We start from the raw sequence: 17455 nt of genomic DNA, 5'->3' as shown, positions 1-17455 counted from the left end.
TGGGTTTAAATAGAGAATAAGAAGTGTGTATAATTAAACAATACTGGTCAAGGTATGGTTGCACCCAGCATTGACCCATCATTTTCTTGGCTCTGGCCTAGGAGAAGTATGTAAAAATTTCTTCCTGGCAGGCAAGTATCTCCTCTGGCTGGACCCAAAGCTTCAGCCTTCCCCTTATACAGCAAGGGATTCTTGGGGAAAATTTAATTCTTTGGAGTTGATTATTTTGGTAATCTGCTAGCACAAGACTTGCTATAAAGTATCTTCTCTCCTACCAGGATGGTTACAAGATAGTAGCATAACCCAGCCTTACCCCCCACCCCTGAATGAAAGCACAGCTGAAGACATGGCTTGGTCTATATTTAAAATCAGTTAAAATTAGAGTCTAGAGCCAGCACCTCCACTTACCACTTCTCTGTTTTAGGCAAATGACTTGGGTCCCAGGGCCTCAGTTTCCACGTCTGTACAAAGGGAGTATAGGGGTGCCGACTCTATAGGAATGCTTTGAAGAATAAATGAGGTAATACATACAGAACATTTGGTCTTGTACCCAGCACATAGTAAACACTAGTAATTGTTAGCTGCTATCATCTGCCTGTCCTTCACATACTTTTTTGTCTTTTTGAGACAGGGTCTCCCTGTAGCTCCAACTGTCCTGGAACTCATTATGTAGACCAGGCTGGCCTTGAACTCACAGAGATCCGCTTGCCTGCCTCCCGAGTGCTGGGATTAAAGGCATGCGCCACCACGTCCTGCCAACACATATACTTTTTTTCAAAAAAGGTTTACTTTGAGAAGTTACCAGTTGCTCTTTTAAAATGCGTTTATAGAATTTCCATGTTTGTGGATGGCAAATTTGGCCCAATGGAGGAAAGGCACTTGCTGCCAAGTCTGCTAACCTGAGTTCAATCCCTGGGACTTATGTAGAAGAAGAAAAGAACTGACTTCTGAAAGTGGCCCTCTGACCTACACACACACACACACACACACACACACACACACACACACACACACACGTGCACGCGCATACAAAATGAATTTAAATGTAAGTAAAAATTTAAATAAAACAAAAATTTATTTCATTATTCTTTCAGGTTGTGATTAGCCCTTCATAGATGGCATATTGGAATGTCCTATCAGCTGGGCTTTTATATATTAGTATATTTATTTGTAATTAAATTGAAGAGTCTTAAGACTGAACTGCTCAGTTATAAAGTTATTTGTAGAGTCATCAAATCACTTCCTAACTGCCCCCTTTAATATGTATTTGGTTGTTTCTGCTTCCAGCAGTTACGCATTGAGCACATATGGTGGGCTTGACTGTTCCGAACACTGGGAACTTAGAACACATCGGATAAGGTCCTGGGCCTCAGGTGTTAGGATATATTGAGGGAGATAAATAATTACAAATGAAGGAACAGATGGTCATCTCAAGTGCTAGAGAAAATGTAACATGATGCCTTGGGAGGGAGCAGGGAACGGGCAGACTAGATGGCCAGGAAAGGGTTGTCTGGGGAAATAACACTGGTTCTGTGGTTTTGATGATCAGAGAGAACTTCAAGTCTACAGCTGGGAGAGTAGAAAAAGATCCCACCCTAGACAGAGGTGAGCTGATGGGATGGAGGTCCTTGTTCCTGGTATGCAGGGCCCAACAGGGAAAGAATTGCACATGACCAGGGTAAATATGGCTCTGGTGGCAGATCCAGTAATGCCCTCTGTTTCTCAGTAGAACATGGACTAGCACATCTGTGTGAGATTGTGGTCCAAGAAGACACATTTGTGCTTTAGCCAACTTATTTGCTCAGTAGATCTTATTTTTGACCAAAAGGAAATCAAAGACACAGAAGCAATATAAGAGATCAACTTCTGGCCAATCTTGTTTTATCTCTTTATATTTTTTTCTTTGTGAGATGCTAGGGATGGAACCTAGGCCCTTGCACACACTAGGCAGGGACTCCATCACTTAGCTCCAGCCCTTCTTATATCTCTATATTTTTTTATTTTCAATGCTTTGATTCAAAATAACAACACTGATTAAGAGACATCATTTGCCAGATAGTGTGTTCCATGAGTGTGGAGGAGTGAATGAGAACAGTTCTTTCCTTAGCTTCCCATGGCCCAACAGCACAGGTCTTCTGAACAAAGACCACATCATATAAGGAATAACTGACACAAACCAAAAGTCAAAAGAACACAGAGGGGAGTGATTCATGCCTCCCTGAGAGGCAGAGAAAAGAGACTTCAGGGACGTCAAAGAGAAAAATTGGGCAAAGTGAAGATAGAGGACAGATAAGATCAGGAGAGAACACAAACACAAAGCATCCGGGGGGCAAGTGGTTTGGATGTCATAATGGAGATACAGGGCTGGGCCACGTTCTGAAAGGCTTCAGTTCTCCTCCAGGAAATTTTGTTTTGTAGAGAATAAAAACAAGACAATTCTTTTAAAAATGAGCCTGCATAGTTGGGATTGATATTTCATAATGATAATGCTGGTGACAGTGGGGACCATAGGCTTGATAGAGACAGCAGGGACTGGTTTATGGGGATAAATGAGCGTTTGATTATAGAAAACTAGACAATGCTAAGCAGAGCTGCATAAATGTAGAATCTCAGAAGTAGGACTGAAAAGCTGGGTCAGATAAAGCTTTATGAAGACAATATCTTTTGACTTTGATCTTGACAATGAAAATACAGATGGGAAATGGAGGGAACTGGAATAATTAGGAACAGCATGTTCAAAAGCACTGGCTTCAAAATTGCAGGAATATTCAGAACCTCTTGGAGGGAAATAAAGCCAGCTTGCTGGCTAACAAGCAGCCCACTAAAATGATGCTAGCACAAGCTGGTGAGGATGAATGATTCGAGACAATGGGTTCAAGATTTGGTGACAGAAGGGAAATGAAGGGTGAGGAGAGAAGAGACTTGCAAATCTGGGGTTTCCGGATGCAACGTATTTTTTAAGTAGACCATCAAATCTTTTCCAAAAAAACAAAAAAAAAAAAAAAAAAAAAAAAAAAAAAAAAAAAAAGGTAAAAAAAAAAAAAAAAAAAAAAAAAAAAAACAGTTCTGTATACTTGTGGATATGCTTAGAATGAGACATGTGGCCCATCCTGGTGGAAATGTCTCTCAGGCGTTTAGAAATATAGATGGATAAAATCAGTGTTAAGTCACAGGCAGAAGCTGGTAAGAGGCTGAATGACCTTGTTTAAGGCGTTTTGTTTTGTTGTGGGGGGCTGTTGTTTGGTTTGGTTTTTGAGGTAGTATCTCAAGTAGCCCAGGCTCAACTGGAACTCCTCATGTAGTCAAGATGGCCTTGAACTCCCAATACTCCTGTCACTACCTTCCAGGTACTGGGATGACAAGTGTGTGCCACCATACTCAGCTTTAAGCTGATGGAATAGTGATTATAGTCTGTCTTTTGTATCTTTAGGTTAGGTATGACCAAATCCATACCTGACACATGACCCTCAAGCAAGTGATTTTTGTCTTGATTGATCTATGGACCTGAATAACTAGCATCTTGTATACAAGGATTAACTCTGCTTTCTAACAATATACATATGAGTAGTCTGTCACCACAGAACTTTCACAGTGCTTCAGTTGGTGATATCCATGCCTTACTTCTTTTGCCAAACACAGAGTACACTCCTCTACCAGATCTCATGGTGTCTCTCTTACTCCAGGTTTCATCGTCCATAACAAAGTGTGGGACTGTTCAGAAAGATGAGACTGACCAACTTCTGCAGAAGCCCTGCTTCCTGAAAACCTGACATTGCACTGAGATCTGAATGTGTGTCTTTTTGTTCATTGTGGTGAAGGAGGCATGTGACTCCGCTTTGGTCAAAAGCATTCCTTACCTGTAAGGCCCAGACAGGCCAGCAAATCAAGGGCAGAACACAGAAAGCCTTTCTGCCCGGAATGTGCCCTGATGGTAAGGGGCACTTTGGTTCTCTCAGCTGTTCTTCATCAGGAATGTTACTCAAAGAAGATAAGCAGGAAACCATTGCCAGCTCCCAACTACCAGAAAGCCAAATGGTATAGTGCACGCAGGTCAAAGAAAAATGGGAATTGGAATGGCTAAAGGTCACCACAACAGGGTGGGAGTTGAAAATCAAAAAGAGAACGGTTTCATTATGTTAATGAAGAAAAGAAAAAGTGAAGCATAGCATTATGTGTATTTTTGAATAGGCATTTGGTAGCTGAGAACCTATAAAGGGATTTGGGAAACCTAAGCACCTAATGTGGATTCCTTAAAGACTTGATCCTAGAACGTTCTTGCTTCACCATTAAGTTGATGCAGTGTAGTACCATTTTTTTATGTTGTGCCAGTGAATCCAGTTGCCAGAAATAAGTCTGAATGTTTTCATGCATCTTTTTATTAAATGCAAGAAGCTTCTCCTGATTCTTCCAAGCATGCTTACCCACACTGTGTTGCATGTGTTAAGTAGCACAGCTATCCACACTTGACATTTTCTCTGCTTTCCTAATGTATCAGCCCTCCACAAGGGTAAGAGAACCTGAAACGAGGTCAGACATAGCGTAACCCTGTAACGAGTTGAAAGCTTTAGAGAAAAAAAATCTTCTGCTTCTTCCCTGTCTTCATAATCTCCAAAGGCAAGCAACCATACTTGATCTAAAGAAGGCTGTATTGACAATCATGACACCCTTTATAAAAACTGAATTCAAAGTTGTGACATACAAGTGTGTACTGCTTGCTGTTAGTTCTAAGGGGAAATAAAAAAAAAAGACCAGTTATTTTTCAATGCTGCATTAAAAAAAGTTAGGTTGTTGCTATTTTAAAAAAATCAAGCACACGGATGAAGAAAATACCCCAAGTCTTAAAAGATCACAGAAAACTCTGCTAGTCTGTGTGTGAGGAAAATCTTACCTTTCATGTTGAATCTGTGGATCACGTCCATATGTACAATATTTACTTTCAATGCCAGAGAAGCAGTGAGATGCAAGTTGCAGACAGTTCCCCTAGGAGCCCACAGTCACTATTGTTTACATTAAGAAGCCTCCACTATTACATTGTTCTTCTCTCTGGCACCAGCCCTGAGCATGGGATCCCAAATGCATCTGCTCATTTGTGAATATTACCTTGCCTTGCATTGGTCTTTAACAGTTGTTTCGTAGCCCCTTTGATTAAAACCATATGGAATGATTTTTTTTAAAAAAGCAGAATCTATGTAGAGTCTATTTTATTCCTGAGCTGGAACTATTTTTTTTCTGAAATGTTTATGGTTCAGAATGTGGAAGACTATAATTTTCAATTTCAACTGAAAAGTCAGCATTTAATGTGTGGGATAAGTCTAGATCCTGCCATTCCTTGGTATTTGGAAGAACCACTTGAAATTGGATGATTTCATGTAAAACTAAAAATGGTTAGCTGAAGTTGGCCTGTTATAAAAAGACAGACTCTTATATGAGTATCCACCATTACTGCACCTCTTGCTATGCTCAGCTATTCGCAGTAATGAAAGAAACCTGCATTTTGCACTATTATCATTTCACTAATAGCATAAGACATACTGTGCTTTAAAATATAGATAGATAGATAGATAGATAGATAGATAGATAGATAGATAGATAGATAGATAGATAGATAGATAGATAGATTTATATCTATGTGTGCCCTCTTATCTGTCTTTGGCTAAGAGTTTATTTTGTTATGTTTAGTTTTATTGTTGTTTTGCAGTGCTGAGATTGAACGCAGGGTCTTGTGCATGCTAGATGTGGTCTCTACCACTGAGCTACAACCCCCCCCGTCACCTTTGTTTTATAGTGTTTCTATCCAGCCATAAAGACTTTGTTCTTGTTTTTGAACTTATTTTCTTCATGATATTTTATTACCGTTATAGTATCTTGAGAAAAATACCAAGGTATATAATGTTTCTTCTTCCATTCTTATAGTCCCTGAACATTTTCAAATTTCTAACTCTATATTCTCTGTGTAATTGTAAAAACTAGACATTAACACCAGTTTATCACTCAACGTATGTGTCATAGAAAGTTTCTGTTTGGCTGATAAAAGGAATAATCTTTTCCCCCACTAGTGGTGCATATTATGTGATTTTTACTTCACCCACTACAAAAATGAGAGCCTTGGGGCGGATAGTATAGCTCAGTGGTACAGTGCTTACCTAATATTCACAAGACCCTGGCTTCCAGCTCTGTTAAAAAAAAAGCAACAACAACACTTCCTTGCTAGAACTAAGAGTGTGGCTCTGTGCTGTTTAGCCTGCCTTGCCTGCTTAAAGCCCTGGGTTAAATCACAGCACTGCAAACATGAAAACCTGGTACTTCAATACATTGTTTCCCTGATATATTAGATTTATGAACTACACACACTGTTTATTCTTACTGATTGATGCATTTAGAGAAAAATTTGTAAATTAGAAGTTTAAAAGCTAAAAATTAATTACCAATAGTCTAATATTTAAGTAATTGGAACCACCACTTACTTCATTACAATCATTTGTTAAAAAAGCAGTGGAAAGAATTAAAGTATCATGAGGTAAGCTGTATTTTTCAGAAGGCTCTATTTTCATAGTTAATTTTTAAAGGCAGAAGCACGCATGGCCCCACCAGTGGCTCATCCCCAGGTCTCCTTCCAGGTAGCCCCAATGAAGGCTTTTAAGGCACGGCCCCCTCTCCCTGCAATTATGCCTCTTCCCACTGCCAATATTTCTGCAACCCAACCAGTAAGTTTCTATTTTATAAAGAAATGTGTGCAAAATTGTAGTTATTTTTATTGCTGTTGTAACACAATTCCATTTTTTGTCTTTTTGAGACAGGTCTCCCTGTAGCCCTGGAACTCACTATGTAGACCAGGCTGGCCTCCAACTCACAAAGATCTGCCTGCCTCTGCCTCCCAAGTTCCGGGATTAAAGGTGTGTGCCACCACGCCCAGCCAATTCCAGAATTTTACTAAAGAGAAAGAGAGTGGATTTTCCTGATTTCCTAAGATATGATGAAGGAAGAAAACAGACCCATCTGAAGGAAGGTCCCAGGCAGGAAAAGAACTAGACAGAGTATAAAAACCAGAGTGACCATTTCGATCTTTTTTTTTTTTAATGGAGAGGAAGAAATCCATTGATATTCAGGTTGTAAGAATATGCTATGTGCCCTTCATCAGCATCCTCGTGGTCATTAAAGGGCAGTGTGATAAAATTAGTTCTCTGATGATCAGCATTCACTTTAGGGACCTTGACTATTAGCTGAAATGTCTTGTGCCCTCATGTTAGCTATAATTTGACTTTATGTTTATTCCTTAAATCGTTTAACCAAGCTCTACAATGGTCAAGGAACCAACTTGGGTATTTGAATAGCTGTTTTCATTGAAGGAAAAGGCAAACACATCTAGCTCTCTGATTTACCCAGAAAAGCCAACTTTCTGATTTCTTGTCCCCATTCTTATTAGCGGGATGAAGATAGTCACTTATCTTTCTCTGGGGTTAACACAAAGCTCTGAAATTTAAGTGAAAATATATTTAAGGAAATAGAATTTAACATGCTTTCCAAAAAGCACCAGATATTTGAAATGAGTCACGACCCTTAGAACCTTTGTCAGGCTTTGTATCCTGTAATTAATTCAGTACTGCATTGACACTTGAAAAAAAAATACAGTAGCTTATACTTGAAAGATGAAGAATGTGCATTAACACTGCATATTCTGATGTGTACCACATCAGCACATAGCAGGCAAAACTTCCAAAGATTAAACTGCAGGAACAATAGAAAAGACGAGTCTACCACAGAGCAGCCTATTTGTATTTAAGGAATGGAATCTTTTCTTCTTCCTCCTTTCGTACTCCAAAGTGTCATCCTGTCTTATTTGAAAGTGGTCCTAGTGGCAGATTTTCAAAGTAAGGAATTTTCCTTAGCATGGGTGAAAGGGACTTAAACTAATACAAAACATATGGATGTCATTCTCATTAATGTGGCAGAGTGGTTAAGCCTTCCTAAGTCCTGATTTTATTAACATTACCAGTGAAAGAAGCTCTTTTGAGATCATTAGTCCTTCACCTTTCAAGTGTACATACAATTTATATACAAAATTGTCCCTTTACCCCTTAAAATGATTAATCTTTTGTATTTGCTGTCTACTTACTGATGATATGATTTGCGCTTAACAAAGCAGAATGAACCTCCAGAATTCAAATTTGTGCTAGAAGAGAAAACAATGACAAAAGAAAGCAATCGTCAAATAAATGGGAGTATCTTCCTGAAAGAAAGATACATAACTCAAAATTCCAAAGAAGGACTTTAGGCCCCACTGCAAAGGCAAACAGTGACCGAAGGGTAATAAAGACAACAGCAGAAAACCCCAAACCTTCTCGTTTTCGCTTTCATTGCTTCTTGTACTTATTAAGCTTAAGCCCTGCTTGATGGTGTGAACCACTATTAGCATTTCTAGAAAGCAACTACAGTATTGTCCGCCTATATTTTTTGAGGCCAGCTTCATTCCAAATTAAGAAATCCCATTTTATATGTTGCAATGTGTTTGGCAAAGACTCCCATGATGGCTAGTCCCACCTAAAGCCAGCCCTGTAGGAAAGGGACAGTTTTAGCCATGTTGGATTTTACTGCAGGAAAATGTCATTTAGTTGGTTGCTTTTCAGCACAGCTGCATATGAGCAAAGCACTGTTGATCGATGTTTCTCAGTGGGGGTGCTGTTGGCATTTGTACAGGAATGTCCCACATGTTGCAAGATGTTCGGTATCCCAGGCTCCTGCTGACTCCGTGCCAGGATTGTTCCCAGTCATTGTGAAAACCAAATGCAGAAAGCCCTCCCCCGTATCTGTATACTGCCATAGGAAGGTGGCATCTCCTTCCCTAGATACCAGGATCTACTACAACAAAGATACAGTGGGGAAAGCCCCTATCCTGAAATATTGTCTCTACTGCCTTGCATTTCTTTGACCCCCCCCCTTCTCTTTCAAACCTTCTTATTTGATGTAGCTTTAATTAGCCTGTTCTATAGGAGGGAAGTTACCAAGCAGCCTTGTTCATTACAGTGGGTGGTGGGTATAGTGACTTGGCCTGGTCCTTCTATGCACTTCAGGAGAGATTTTGCATGAAGCAAGCTTTTGTTCCTCACCTCATAATTTTACTTCAGAGCTAGACTGCTGACCATAGTTCTTATCAATGTTACAGAAACTGACAGTTGCAAGAGTTAAGCACAAACACAGTGACTCCTTAACAATCCACATGAGCAAAACAGATGGCCTGTAGAAGTCACCATTGGATTTTACCTGGTAGCGCATAAAAGAAACTTCTTTCCAAAGAAGTCTCTTTTTCCTCCTATTGACATAGCATTTAATCCACATGGAAATGGTCAAACTCTCCTGGGTAAACATATCCTTATGGTTCAACTTTTCAAATAAGATATGTGTGTGATGGAAATGTAGGTTAACGGTAGATTGCACACATATTGTTGTATACTGCAGAGATAGGCATATACAAAATAAGGTAAGTTTTTCCCAGGTGCTGTACGATCAAACTGTGCCAACTAGACAGAAACATACTTATCCTTTGTGTCACTGGCTTTGAATGGTCAATATGTCTTGGAATTATTTGGATAAATTATGGCTTGATGAATGGAGTTAATTTATCCCACTATAATTTTTTAACATTAAAGTTCAAAAAAAATTTTTGAGGCAGAACAACTGAGTCAATAAAGGTGGTTATACTGTAAACCTATAGATGGTGCTTAAAAATTCTTATCTTTCTTAATAGCAGTATTTTTTTAAAGAGAATAAATCGAAAGGAGTAAGTGAGGTAGAATGCCACTCCACCCTCAGGTCAATTTTATGGTATATTAAAATGCCAATAATATTTGTGCCACTTGCCGACTGAGGGGGGCTTTCCCTTTATGGATGCTTTCATTGTAATTTTGAACTATATCATTACGTTGCATAGGGAGCACCCACCATGAGAAATTGCCACTGTATTGCTAAGTAGCATTTGGAAAGAATCAGAGTGAACTGAGGGTCAAACCACTTTCATCACTTCAAATATAGGCACTAATTACTTAGTATTTCTTCTGTGGCTTAAAAATGTGCCAGTGGGTTCAAAGCATTCTACACAGATTTCACCAGTTAAATACCGACTGAAAATTCAAACTAGTCATTTTTTTCTCTAAATAACAGTGGTTTTCAAATAATGGACTATGTGTGTTCCTTTGTTAGTTCAAGCTTTGGTTAAAGTGATACCAGTGGTAAACTGTGATCATCGTGAGAATAGCTAGATGAGTCCAGATTTCCAGTGAGTGATCTAGTCCGAATGCAGGTATGCTATCTGTGGGTGTACATAACTGGAACTGTACATGGATAAACATGACAGTTTCTCTACTTGGTCGTTGTTATTAATCCATACTGTATGATGGTATGTGGGTATAACTATCTGCCAATACACACCTATACATATATGTATTCCGTGACATAACCTGTATTATCTTTTTTATTCCATACTGGTGTTTGTGTTATTTAAAAAGAAAATTGTACTCTATCTAGTAATATAATAAATAGAATACTTTGCTGTGCACAATTCCAAGTGCCTTAGAACACTGTTTAGCTTTCCTAAGTGTATGTATATGCATATATATGTATAAAACTGGGAAAAGTTACCTCAATAAAATCATTGGGAAATCCTAGTTTTAGTCTGTTCCAGTTTGTCTTATATTTAGATTGTGCTTAGCCTTTTCTATTTTGTATTCATTCACTCATTCATTCATTCCATTCATTCACTCATTCATCCATTCATTCATTGGGTTTTTGAGACAGGGTCTCCCCCAAACTGACCTCCAACTTAATATGTAGTCAAGGATGACCTTGAATTCCTGATCCTCCTGCTTCCACCTCCAAAGCGCTGAATTATAGATGTGCACCTTCAACTCAATATAGTCTTTTATGTTCTAATAAAGCCTGTTGTTTATTTGCACCTGTCTGCTCCTCTGAGGGATGGAATGGGAGCCTGAAGACCCAGGGGTAGCAGGTGAAGACAAATCCTTGACTACAGGGCTACAGGCCCAGTCTGCTGCCTCCTCCAGTGGACATGGCTTTGGCTGGGGATCTTAGTGTCTCAGGGTTGAGGGAGAGGAGCAGAGAAAGGCCCTCAGGCCTCTCCACCTTCTCCATCCAGACCCCAGGTCCAGGGCTGGCCCAGCCACAAGCAGGGGCTCAGGAAGGACCCATGCGGGTATGAGGGTTCATGAGTGGGTCCAGATTGGGATCACTGTTGGCTACAGCCCAGCCAAGGCGAGACATGAGGGCAAGGAGGGCCAGGAAGCCCAGCAACCCCAGCAAAAGCATCAGCCCTGCCTGCTGGAGTAGGGTCAGTGGCCACTTCTGGGGCCCAGTCCGGCTCCTGAGCAGCTGGGCCAGCCAGCCCAGGATAGACCTGCGGCGGTATTTGTCATCGCCACAATCTCCATGGAGGCCTGCTGTCCGGTCATCATCTCGCGTGTCATACGCCTTCCTTGGGGTATGAGTCAGGGGCTCAGTACTGCCCATGTGGATAACTGTGTGCTCCTCGGGATGGCCGGGGGAAAGAGGGGGCCAGGGACCTGGCTGTAGAAGGCTGGAGCTGTCGTAGTGCTGGCCATCTCCTCCTGTGCCGGGGGAATGGTGGCATTAAAGTTGGACCAGTCAGAAGTGTGAGAAATTGTGGGGTTCAGGCTCTGGGCTTATCACCTTATCAGTCAGAGGGAGGCCCAGTCCTGCCCAGGCCCAACTGACTGTGGCAAGTTTCTCAGTGCAGAAGCCACAGGGCCAGCCAGGTTGTGGGGGGGGGCATTGCTACTGGGGCACTGGTAGCCTGCAGGTGCTGTGTTTCAGGGTAGCTGGGCAGCACATTCACTAATGCAGGCCCAGTGGAAGAGATAACAGACAAGACAGTTGGTCTCTAGGCTGGCCAGGGGTGTGTTGCATAGGCGGCAACTAGGGTTGTAGTCACTATCCTGGAGCCCCTGCAAGTAGGCCTGGAGGATGCACTTGGCATGATTGGCTACCAGGCAGTGCTCACAGACGTTAACTTGATGTTTGAAGCAGAACAGGTTCATCACTTTCTCCTTGGGGCACTCAGATGGTGGCTACCAGTCCAAAATTCTAGTTCCAGAGGACCCAATGCCCTCTTCTGCTTGCCATGGGCATTGCACACATGGGTGCACTTACATGCAACTAAAACAGTCATACACATAAAAAATAAATAAAGTTTAAACATAATTTGCATAAAGGTCCAAACCCCATAGGTGAGGGGGCTGGAGAGATGGTTCAGCAGTTAGGGGCACTTAACTTGCTACCCTTTGAGAGGACCTGAATTCAGTTCCCAGAAGGTTTGTCAGGCAGCTCACAACCTCCTGTAACTCCAGCTCCAGGTGATCCAACACTTTCTTCTGGCTCCCATGGGCACCTGTATGCATATGGTATGCAAACACACACATATACAGAGAAATAAAAATAAATCTTTTTTAAAACATGGCTAAGAAACCTATCTTAGAGTTACATACAATAGTATCTGGGGATGGTGCTTCAGTGAGTGATATGCTTGCTGTGCAAACATGAGGTTCAGATCCTCAGCACCTACATTAAACCCAGCTGTGGCAGTGTGTGTCTGTAGCCCTAGCACTGGGGGAGGAGAATGCCGAAAGCAGGTGGATCTTTGGGTTTACTAACCAGTCAGCCCAGCCAAACAGGGAGCTGAGAGACCCTGTTTCAAAAAACAAGGTAAAGAGCAATAGAGGAAGACACATGTGGTGGTTTGAATGAGAAACAACCCCCAAAGGCTCCTGAATTTGAGCATTTTGTCTCTGTGGGGAGCTGGTATACAACCTTTCAGAGGTGGAGTCTTGGAGGAGGAAGTACATCACTGAGGTGGGCTTTGAGACTTTATAGCCTTGCCTCACTTCTAGTTCTTGATCACAGCTTCCTATGTGTGGATAAGGATGGGACTAGACAGTGTCCTACTCCTGCCTCCATGCCATGCCTTCAGGGCCATTATGGACTCTTCCTCTGCAACTGTAAGCCAATCTGCTGTTTCTTCTATAACTTTCTTTTGGTCAGAGTTTTTTTTAATCACAGCAACAGAAAAGTTGTAGAAAAGTAACTAATACAACACCCAACAGTGATTTCTGCCTCAACACACACACACACACGTGAACATACACGTGCACACATATGCACATGCACACATACATACATGCACATACACACTCATGCACACACGTGCACACATGCATGTAGGCACATGCATACGCACATGCACCCCCCACACACACATATACACGTTACATGCTTCTGGGAAGAATCTACTTGAATCACTAAGGAACACTTTACAGTTACTATAATATTAGTGGACCTCCAAATCAGCCCATAGACAGGACAGGAACGGTTTTATTAAACCATATTTAAACTACGTCCTGAACATTTTTTTTGTTCATTACTTTGAAGAAAGTCTGAGCTCTCACTTTGCAGTTAGTTCCCTTCAATAATCTCATACTGACTGTTATTGTTCCTGTGTTGTTGGGGGCTTGATCCCCCATCTGGTATGCTATTTTGGGAGGTTCTGAAACCTTTAGGAGGTGAACTCAGCTGGAGGAAGTACCTCACAAAGGGCTTGTCCCTGGGGGATGTATTTTGTCCTGCCCCCCATCTATGCATGTTTCCTGTTCAGTGTAAGATGAAATACACACTTTTATCACTGTGATAGTCACATGGGACCAATCAACCATGGACTGAGCTCCCTAAAAAAATCATGAGTGAAAATAAAGTCTTCCTCCTTTAAATTATTTTTCAAATTATTCAGTCATGGTGACAAAAATCTGACATACTTACCTACTTAAAATTTTGTATTTTTCTCATATTCTCTCTAACTAGACAAGCACATAAATTACATTAGATTCGGTTCTGTGTTTGTCCTATGCCATACCTGATCTTTTCTTTCTCTGAGTTCAGAACTGTACAGTTGTGCCCAAAAGGGTACAATTATTAAGACAGAGCTAAAGTAGATGTCATGAAATCTAGAGGCAAACAAAGACCAAAATCTTGAAAGTTCTTATAAACCTAATCAAGGAATTTGGAGTTTATCTTCAAGACAGTAAGGACCCATTAACATACTTTCATTTCAGAGATGGCATCCTTAACATTCACCCTTCGCATCCTGACCACAGTGGACTAGAGGAGGCAATGTTGGAAGAATAGTGGCTCTTACTATTGCTGTCACCAGGTTGGGAAGTAAAGATGACTCCAACCAAGTTATTAACTATTGGAACAAAGAAAGATAAACTAATTCAAAGTGTGGTTATAAAGTAGAAGTGTATCATCTGAGAAATGGGGGGACATGAAAAAGTTAAGGCTGTACCTACGATGTGTCTGTATTGCTGAAATACAGATCAGTAGAATAAGGCTGACATAGAATAAAGAGAAGGGTCAGTGGAGGATGAAGGCATAGAGAAGTGAAGTATTCAATTTTGAACACACAACTCAGTGTTTGGTTTGACTTCTGCTGGGACATCCATGTGTGGATAGTTATGTGGGTAGGTTGTTGGTCATAGTAGTCTGAAGTCACATGGGGGGTCAGGGAAAGTGTATGGTTTAGGAGTTGAGGAGGTAACTCAGTGGCAGAGTATTTGGCTAGCACATACAAGGTTCTAGGTTCCATCCCTACACTGGGTCAGTGACAGGGATTGGAATCTGGGCAATAGTGAAGAAACAGAATTATCAACACATGAAATGGAAGCTATGAAAATGGACAAATTTTTCCAAGAGAAAAATGTAGTTTTAAAGCCATGAAAAAAATCACCACAGTAAAAATTCAATAAACTCTTTTCTCATTGCTTGATTTTGTCTCCAAGACCATTATGTCAAATCATTTATACTTCATCTGGGAACTTCTGATATTTATTTTTCAATTCAACAGGGTTTTACTAGTTATCTTAATTTTAAATAAAGTAGAATAGCTTTTTAATGCAGGGGATTAAATTATAAAACAAAAATTATATTTGAAATTTTCTTATATTGCACCAAGTACTACATGCAGGAATATCATCTTAATAAATAAAACACAGTCCTATTGTACTTCATTATTAGAAGAGATGGCTGATTCTTTAATTTGGACACAGATAAAGAAATTAGTTTATATTTGGTTGCTATATTCTAGATAGATGATAGATGATGATAGTAGATGATAGATAGATAGATGATGATGATGGTAGATAGATAGATAGATAGATGATAGATAGATAGATAGATAGATAGATAGATAGATAGATAGATAGATAGATAGATAGATGACAGATATAGATATACATGTTATATCTCCCTTATCAAAAAGGCTTAATACTAGGCTTGGCAGATGCCACCATCCCCTGTAGCTGCATGCTGTCAGCCACGGTTAACCCCACCATGTTCTTCACCATCACAGTCAATGGGCTATGTCTCCTAGTTGTTAGTAGACAAAGTTCCAAATTCATCAGAAAACATCCATGTTCTGACCACTGGAGAGAAAGGATTCAGTTTTAAGGTTTCTACCTTTGATGGAATTAGTCCAGGATTCACGTGCCAGTGTGGTAACTTTACCCGTCATAATGGCACTGGTAGCAAGTTCATCTATGGGGAGAAATTCGAGGATGAAAACTTCATCCTGAAGCATACAGGTCCTGGTACCTCGTCCATGGCAAATGCTGGACCAAATACAAATGGTTCCCAAGTTTTCATCTGCACTGCCAAGACTGAGTGGTTGGATGGCAAACACGTGGTCTTCAGGAAGGTGAAATGCATGAGCTTCGTCGAAGTCATGGAACACTTGGGTCCAGGAATGGCAAGACCAGCAAGAACATCACCATTGTTGACTGCGGACAGTTCTAAATACTTTTGACCTGTGTGCATCTTCACCACCAGACTACCTCTTCTGTAGTTCAGGAAAACCTCTGCCCCATGTGCTCATAGTATCCCATAATCTTTGTGCTCTCACTGCTGGTCTTTGGAGTCCATATGTTCCTTATTCCCCTCCAAGTACAGCTTGATTACAGAATTACATTTATGATTATGAAAAAAAACTAAATAAGGGGAAAATGTTCAGGACGAAAAGTGTGGTTTTTTTCTAGACTTTAGAAAATCTGCACATACCTAAGAGAAATCCCTGGTGAAAGACCCAAGCCAAAGCACTAATTCATGTTACATCTATATAATTTTCATATAAACTTACCTGGAGATAATTTCATGTGAAACGTTTTAAACACTGGTTCTTTGACTATGTCTTGACACATAAGCTCAGAAGTGAGAGTTTTCTACTTGTGGCTTCATGTAGCCAGAACTTTAAAGTATAAGAATTGCTGGATACTGTGGCATATTCCAGTAATCCCAACACTTACACTTAGAGAAGATCAGGAGTTTATAGTCATCCTTGGCTACACTGTGAATTTGAAATGAACTTGGGCTACATGAGACCGCCTCAAAAATTAATTAAATGCAATAGAACAGTTAGACTGAGCACAGTGAGATGGGTGAGATGCTCACACTACAAGCAGCACAAGGAACAGAAGATTATTCCACTTGAGGACTACAGAGGCATATATATGCAGATTATTATTTCCAAGTGAACCCACCAATCCAATGTATAGATTTTGGATTCTAAGAACAAGAGTTTATCAGCTAAAAGCCAAGAAATATGAAGAGACTGTGCAGCTAAAAATATTTTAAAGAACATACAACTAAAATTAGGGGTGGTGGTCTATATGGTAGACCCAGCTACCTGGGACACTGAATTGGGAGGATGAGTTCAAGCCCCCAGCCTAGGCAAAACAGTAAGACCTTGTTTCAAAAGAAAAAAGTGGGGAGCAGTAAGAGCATGTAATTTCTAGGAACCGTAAGCAAGTTAAACATTTGGGATCTGACTATGTGTCATAAAGAATCTGAAAAGTACCAGAGATTTTTAAAAGTCAAAGCATAGGCCAGGGTCAGTATGCAAGTGAACAGATTCCCATGATAGTTTGATGCAAAGATCAGGTCTCCAACATTTCCCTGACACTGAAGGTCCTGATTTCCAGGAAAGCCATCCTGAGATATAGCACACTTAGGTAAATTACTAAATGTAGCTGTGACAAGGACAGTAACCTTGTTCCTCAAATGTTTAGTATAAGTCAGGCACAGATCCAAGAATTTCACAATATTTAATTTAACAGCAACCCCATGAAGTGTTAATGATATCATTCCCATTTCACATGGAGCTGAGTACAGTGAGTCCCACTTGCCCCATGTTACACAATAAGAATGAAGCAAAGACTAGAAAGTAACCCCAGCTAGTATACAACGCATACTACTGCTCGCATTTAACAGGGAAATATTGGTGCTTCAGTGGGAGATCCCTCCATAGATGAATGCTACTGTCCTGTTCTGACTTCACGAGGGCTTTGTGACTTTCCTTGTCTTTCAGCTTTTACAACTCCTTAAGCTG

At 40.5% G+C, this 17455-nt stretch overlaps 1 protein-coding gene and 1 pseudogene across 5 annotated transcripts in view; one reads left to right on the top strand and one right to left on the bottom strand.

Moving 5' to 3' along the window:
* Phactr2 (phosphatase and actin regulator 2) overlaps nucleotides 1-6224 on the top strand; it is a 309714-nt gene extending 303490 nt beyond the window's left edge. For all 5 annotated transcript variants that reach the window (XM_008829813.3, XM_008829815.3, XM_029561959.1 and 2 more), the window contains one exon: nucleotides 3684-6224. In XM_008829813.3, the coding sequence (XP_008828035.1) occupies nucleotides 3684-3699 (16 nt within the window). In that variant the 3' untranslated portion in view covers nucleotides 3700-6224. The remainder of the gene's footprint in view (nucleotides 1-3683) is intronic.
* Nucleotides 6225-10928: 4704 nt separating this feature from the next.
* On the bottom strand, nucleotides 10929-15888 carry LOC103731490 (annotated as a pseudogene).
* Nucleotides 15889-17455: the final 1567 nt, after the last annotated feature.

This window comes from Nannospalax galili, unplaced genomic scaffold (genome assembly GCF_000622305.1).
Source record: "Nannospalax galili isolate Female #2095 unplaced genomic scaffold, S.galili_v1.0 scaffold154, whole genome shotgun sequence".
Taxonomy (NCBI): domain Eukaryota; kingdom Metazoa; phylum Chordata; class Mammalia; order Rodentia; family Spalacidae; genus Nannospalax; species Nannospalax galili.
Note: the sequence above shows the minus strand (reverse complement) of the source record. Positions and strands in the feature narration are given on the sequence as shown.